Source organism: Sebastes fasciatus, chromosome 14 (genome assembly GCF_043250625.1).
Source record: "Sebastes fasciatus isolate fSebFas1 chromosome 14, fSebFas1.pri, whole genome shotgun sequence".
Classification (NCBI taxonomy): Eukaryota; Metazoa; Chordata; class Actinopteri; order Perciformes; family Sebastidae; genus Sebastes; species Sebastes fasciatus.
This window is the reverse complement of record NC_133808.1, coordinates 32758432-32765766: the sequence shown is the minus strand read 5'-3', so window position 1 is coordinate 32765766 and position 7335 is coordinate 32758432. Positions and strand designations below refer to the sequence as shown.

At 42.0% G+C, this 7335-nt stretch overlaps 1 protein-coding gene across 1 annotated transcript in view; it reads left to right on the top strand.

The window, feature by feature from the left end:
• tgfbr2l (transforming growth factor beta receptor-like) overlaps positions 1-5139 on the top strand; it is a 9518-nt gene extending 4379 nt beyond the window's left edge. The window contains exons 4-6 of the mRNA XM_074657996.1: positions 579-720; positions 2023-2150; positions 2230-5139. Of these exons, the coding sequence (XP_074514097.1) occupies positions 579-720; positions 2023-2150; positions 2230-2559 (600 nt within the window). The 3' untranslated portion in view covers positions 2560-5139. The remainder of the gene's footprint in view (positions 1-578; positions 721-2022; positions 2151-2229) is intronic.
• The last annotated feature ends 2196 nt before the right edge of the window (positions 5140-7335 follow it).

The window sequence follows — 7335 nt, the reverse complement described above, 5'->3', positions numbered from 1 at the left end:
CCCCACTTCCAAAGCTGGATCCAGTTCTCTTAAGACATCCACGGTTTGCGGGTCCTCTTCCCGGAGTCCGCAATGTTTCTACAGTAGCCCAGAACGGACAAACCAAACTCTGGCTCTAGAGAGAGACTTTAGCGCTTTTACATTAACGTTTAAATTGAGGTAATGTGAGCTGCTGAGTGTTAAACCGGGGTACCCCCAGCCGCCGTCTGACTTGCATTACTCCTAAAGTAGTGTTATTATGGTATGGATGGCCTCTGACCAAACCCAACCGGTTGAGGCAGATGGCCGCCCAGCCAGAACCTGGTTCTACCCGCTAAAGAGGAGTTTTTTCTTGCCACTGTTGCATAAAAATTCCTGCTCATAGAGGATCTCTTGTTGGGTCTCTAAATTAAAGAGTAGGGTCTAGACCTAGTCTTGCAAAGGGAGGAGTGAGCGGAGGGGTACTCAGTTGGTTGCAATCTGCAACTGCACCACTAGATGTCGTCAAATCTTACACAGTGTCCCTTTAAGAAGTGGTTAAATATGTCATAAAGCAGAACTTGGTGGTTGTTTGATTGGACTCATCCTGTCTCATCCAGGTGGGGACAGCTCGGTACATGGCTCCTGAGGTGCTTGAGTCCAGGGTGAACCTGGAGGACCTCGAGGCTTTCAAACAGATGGACGTTTACTCCATGGCTCTGGTCCACTGGGAGATGGCCTCCCGCTGCCACGCCGTCGGAGGTACGTAGGAGCTCCTCCATGTTTCTGTACTTCTTCAGGAGAATAGAGACGGAGAGGACCATCCGTCAGTCCACTTCACGGTTCAGGTCAAGGTTTTGGTGGGGGTTTTTTATGGTAATGTCGGTACCCCCGTTGGTCCAGAGTGAATTATCTCAGCAACAGTTGGGTGGACATTCATGGTCCCCACAGGATGAATCCTGCACCCCCTCTAGTGCCACCATGTGGTCAAAGTTTCCACCTCATCTCCCCGTCTACGACGTGGGCTGGAGCAGAATTGTCAGGAAAGAGGCAGGAAGGAGACAGGAACGAAGCAGGAACGAGGCAGGAAGGAGGCAGGAACGAGGCAGGAAGGAGACAGGAACGAAGCAGGAACGAGGCAGGAAGGAGGCAGGAACGAGGCAGGAAGGAGACAGGAACGAAGCAGGAAGGAGACAGGAACGAAGCAGGAACGAGGCAGGAAGGAGACAGGAACGAGGCAGGAAGGAGACAGGAACGAAGCAGGAACGAGGCAGGAAGGAGACAGGAACGAAGCAGGAACGAGGCAGGAACGAGGCAGGAACGAGGCAGGAACGAGGCAGGAAGGAGACAGGAACGAAGCAGGAACGAGGCAGGAACGAGGCAGGAACGAGGCAGGAACGAGGCAGGAAGGAGACAGGAAGGAGGCAGGAAGGAGACAGGAACGAGGCAGGAACGAGGCAGGAAGGAGACAGGAACGAGGCAGGAAGGAGACAGGAAGGAGGCAGGAAGGAGACAGGAACGAGGCAGGAACGAGGCAGGAAGGAGACAGGAACGAGGCAGGAAGGAGACAGGAACGAGGCAGGAACGAGGCAGGAATGAAGCAGGAACGAGGCAGGAAGGAGACAGGAAGGAGGCAGGAACGAGACAGGAACGAGGCAGGAACGAGGCAGGAAGGAGACAGGAACGAAGCAGGAACGAAGCAGGAACGAGGCAGGAAGGAGACAGGAACGAGGCAGGAACGAGGCAGGAAGGAGACAGGAACGAAGCAGGAAGGAGGCAGGAAGGAGGCAGGAAGGAGGCAGGAAGGAGGCAGGAAGGAGGCAGGAACGAGGCAGGAAGGAGACAGGAACGAAGCAGGAAGGAGGCAGGAAGGAGGCAGGAAGGAGGCAGGAAGGAGGCAGGAAGGAGGCAGGAAGGAGGCAGGAATATGGCAGGCACACATTTCTAGGAGGTTTAGTGAGCCTCCTGCACATATGTGGACGTAATGTGTGTATTGATGTGTGTGTTGATGTGTGTGTCGGTGTGTATGTCTGTGTGTTTGTCGGTGTGTGTGTGTCGGTGCAGAAGTGAAGAGCTACGAGCCGGCGTTTGGCTCCAGGGTTTGCGAGCAGCCCTGCGTGGACAGCATGAGAGACCTGGTGCTGAGGGACCGAGGACGGCCGGACATCCCCTCGGCGTGGACGCAGCATCAGGTCAGAGAGTTGAGACTGAAAGGACGACGTCCTCGTCTCTCTCTGTGTGTTGTCTAACTGCTGTCTGTCTGTCCTCCAGGGGATGAGCGTCTTCTGCTCCACCATCACGGAGTGCTGGGATCACGACCCCGAGGCCCGACTGACGGCTCACTGCGTGGTGGAGCGCCTCAACGTCCTGCAGGACGAGGAGGAGCGAGGAGGACAGCAGGAGGAAGAGGAGGAGGAACCAGGGCGAGACGCTGACAGAGAGGAAGAGGGAGAGAGAGAAAAGAACTCAGAGACACCAGACAATGACCTGAGTCCCTCTTCCTCCTCCTCTTCCTCCCTCCAGACTCCCCAGCCAGACTCAAAGACAGGCGGTTCAGAGGTATCCCATGATTCCCTGCTTCACACTGGTTCTGTGGTGTGAGCGGTGGACCTGGTCGTCCCACGCTGAGCGTCCTCCGTTCTCCTGTTGCACACTGTCTGTTGTTTTTACCCCAGCTGGCCTGAAGCAGTTGATAACGACGGGACGACAAGTGGCTACAAATGGACAGAAAACACTAAACTGTAGTCGCAGATAATAAAACAGACTCGCCAACCAAAAACCTTTTTCATCGCCCTCTCCCGGTTTCCTCCCGGAGTCACAATTGTCCCGTTTTTCTCCTGATTTGTGCACCTTTCTTCCTGTTCCTGGCACTGTACGGCGTCTATAAACTCTACTGTTTCTACCCGGATGAAAATAGAGCGACACCGACTGTAGTTAACAGACCAAAGAGTGCTGCTCGCAACCTTATATATATATATATGTATATATATAGGCTCGCGACCAACACAACTCGGTTCGAGCTGCGCTCGCTGCACATCACAAAGTGCAGCACCCAAAGTTTGGCTTTGCTGGACACAGTGAAAAGCCGTTGTGGCGCGACGCTAGCCGTTAGAAATAAGGTGTTTCAGAGGTCAGTGGTGGCGTTGTCACGTTGTGTCTGAAAGGACCTTCAGTGAGAGAAGGAGAGAGAAATGGAGAGAACTAAGAGAGAGAAATACTCAAGCATGGCAAAAATAAATGAATATAAAGTGTGTTTGTGTTATAAATGTGAGTTCACACCAGAGGGGCAAATTATTCACTTTTCTTTCCTGAGAATTCAAAGTAACGTTTAAAGTCGGCCTATTTAACAGTGTCGGTGTACTTATGCACTTAAGCACTTGTGTTATTTTCATTCTTTAAAAGTCACCAGAATGCAGGAAACAAACTCTGAAACTCAGATATTTCTGGGGGATAGTCACCAAATTTAATTTCTTTAATTTGTGTTATTAGACACAAATCTCCCTTTTTTTTCCGTGACGCTCAGCATCACTTTCAACAACGTATTTTTCGTGCGTTTTCCTACAAAATGTCCAGCAACACGTGAAGCACGTGTCAATTTCTGCTCCAGTGTCTTCAAAATAAAACCTACTTAGTTAGCCTTAGGAGAAGATGGTGGGTTGGGTTCAAATAACTTGTGTCGTAACTTAAGTACAGAAGTGACGTGACAAATAAATCAACGTTGACTTCTGGCTTCCGACGGGACATGAACAACTGTAATGATGTGACGGTGTGAACGCAGCCAGTTGTATGAAACAGTAACAGTATGATGATTATCACAATGACGTCCTGGACCAGAGAGGACAGAAAAAAACAAAGACTTCAAACTCACTCAAGCAGGCAGGGAACAGGTGATGGAGGTGATGGAGGTGATGTAGGTAATGGGAACAGGTTATGGGAACCTCCCTTGAAATCTTCTCTACTGAGGCCATCAATCATAGTTCTGCTGGCAGAGATAAACAAACTGTTTTTTATATATAATATGGAGGACGGAACCTGCCAAAATAAATAAATAAATAAATATGTCATTAAATGTAAAACAAATAATATTAAAAATAAATGTATTCACTAATGAATTGATCAAATGTGACATAAATTGATATTTCTGTTTTAATTTGCTTCTTTATTTATTTATCTTTGTATTAATTCAATTATTTATTTACACTTCTGTTTAATTCTCCCGTTATTTATTTATGTATTTATTTTTATACATTTTTATTTATTTTTGCATTTATTTTTAAATGTATGTATTTATTTATTTATGTATTTAATTCTGCACCATTTTTCATTGGCATTTCACCCCTTTATTTGTGATGACACACGTTGAGTGACAGCCCCCTAATTTGCATAATGAGGCAGAAATGCATAAAGAAATGTAAAAAGAAAAGAATACAGAAATAGATAAGTTAATAAATAAATAAATGTATAAATACATAAATGACTATATTTAGAAAATAAATAGAAAAATAAGTGCAAAATAAATAAAATAAAATAGATGCAAATATAAATGAATACAATTTAAATTTAATACAAATTAATAAAAATAAAAATAAAATAAATATAAATAAAATAAATACGTAGATGAATAAAAGGGAAAATTAAACAGAAGAGTAAACAAATAATTGAATTAATACAAAGATAAATAAATAAAGAAGCAAATTAAAACAAAACTAAATTAATGTCACATTTTATTGATTAATTAATGTCTATATTTATTTTTAATACTTTTTTTGCTACATTTAATTTATTTATTTATTCCTTTATTTTTTTATTTTGGCAGGTTCCGTCCTCCACAGTATAAATGTGTCCTGTTGTAGGAGCTGGTCTCCGTCGTGTCGTTGTTATATTATTCTTTAATATACTGTGATTATCTTTACTATAACCTACTTGTATGAATAAACAGGAGAGAGAGAGAGAACTCTTTCCTGTCTGTGTCTGGTTTAAAACTGGACGACATCTTCTCATCATTTATTGTTTTGAATTATTAGTAAATGAGTGAATATGAACACTGAAGGATCCAGTCAGTAAAAACACTTTTCATCCAGCATTAACAGAAATAGAGAAAACCACTACAGGATGGAAGACAGAATCTCCAAAATATGATGTTGTTGTTTTATTGTAATAAAGTTTGTTTTCTGTTCTTGATTCTGTCTGTCAGCGTGTTTCCATCCAGCTCTTTTATTCACATTTTAATTAGAAATATGTCAAAGTATCACATAAAAGTTGTTGTTGTTGTTTTTCTTGTCAGATTCACGGAGTGAAGAGACAAAGACCAATCTGTGAGGAGACTTCAGGTACGGTTACAATACTATACTGTTTTCTCTTAACTCGATACTACGTAAGTAAAAGTAGTAATACACCATGTAAAAAGTCCTGCATTTAAAACTTACTGAAGTAAAAGTACAAAAATATAATCATCAAAATATACTTAATAGTACTCATTACGCAGAATAACATATATTGTATTATTTCATTATTATTGTTGATGCATTAATGTGTTTAATGTTACAGTTGTTAAAGGTGGAGCTCATTTTAATGACTTTATATACTGCTGGGTAGATAAATATATAATAATATATCATATTTTATTTAATGATTATATTTTGTATTATTGAATCTGTAAAGTTACTAAAGCTGTCAGATAAATGTAGTGCAGTAAAAAGTACAATATTTGCCTCTGAGATGTAGAAAGAAGCATTAAATAGAAATACTCTAAGTAAATCAAAGTACATTTATGGAAGACAAAACATGCCAAAATACAAAATAAATAAATAATTAACTCAATAAATAAATGAATGTGTCATTAAATGTAGCAAAATAATATTAAAAATAAATGTAGACATTAATTGATAAAATAAATTAATGAAATAATAAAAATGAATACATAAATAAAAGAATAAATAAGGGAATTAATACAAAGATAAATAAAAAAGAATCAATTAAATCAGAAATATCAACTTATGTCACATTTGATCAATTAATTAATTAATGGCTACATTCATTTTTAATATTATTTATTTATTTATTCACTTATTCATTTATTCATTTATTCATTTATTCATTTATTTATTTTAGATTTTAGCCGGTTCCATCCTCATCAGACTCGAGCAACAACGTGAGTAAGAGTCTGATTCTTCCGTCTTCAGCGTATGAACCACTGAACCAGTGAACATGTGTTTTACTATATAATCCCACCCTCAGGCTCATAAATCGGTGGCTTTTGACAAGCTCACATTTTATCCTCAACAATCATAAAAAGTTGAATTTCCGACGTCAGAGACGAAACAAATGAAAGAGAAGCTGAAAACCACCGAAACTTTACAACAATGTCTTTTAAAGTTGTGGGGTCGGGGGGGTTGAAGAACGGGACGTGGCTTCTGCTGCTCACCAGTACTACACTTTATGTTTTAATACGCAACGGCTTTACTAGACACCGCTGATTTTCTCATTCGGGTCTGAGAAAGTCCAGAAACCACAACAGAGTCAGAACCGAGGAGAGACGCCCCGTTATTATGATGAAAGAAGTCCAGCTGCAGCCGATCACCACATCTACCGACCGGCAGAAAGACTGCTGACTGAGGACAAGTACACACACTACCTCTAAAACACATCAGTACACACACTACCTCTAAAAACACATCCAGGAGGACAAGTACACACACTACCTCTAAAAACACATCCAGAGTACAAGTACACACACCTCTAAAACACATCCAGAGGACAAGAACACATCCAGAGGACAAGTACACACACTACCTCTAAAACACATCCAGAGGACAAGTACACACACTACCTCTAAAACACATCCAGAGGACAAGTACACACACTACCTCTAAAACACATCCAGAGGACAAGTACACACACTACCTCTAAAACACATCCAGAGGACAAGTACACACACTACCTCTAAAACACATCCAGAGGACAAGTACACACACTACCTCTAAAAACACATCCAGAGGACAAGTACACACACTACCTCTAAAAACACATCCAGAGGACAAGTACACACACTACCTCTAAAAACACATCCAGAGGACAAGTACACACACTACCTCTAAAACACATCCAGAGGACAAGTACACACACTACCTCTAAAAACACATCCAGAGGACAAGTACACACACTACCTCTAAAAACACATCCAGAGGACAAGTACACACACTACCTCTAAAACACATCCAGAGGACAAGTACACACACTACCTCTAAAACACATCCAGAGGACAAGTACACACACTACCTCTAAAAACACATCCAGAGGACAAGTACACACACTACCTCTAAAAACACATCCAGAGGACAAGTACACACACTACCTCTAAAACACATCCAGAGGACA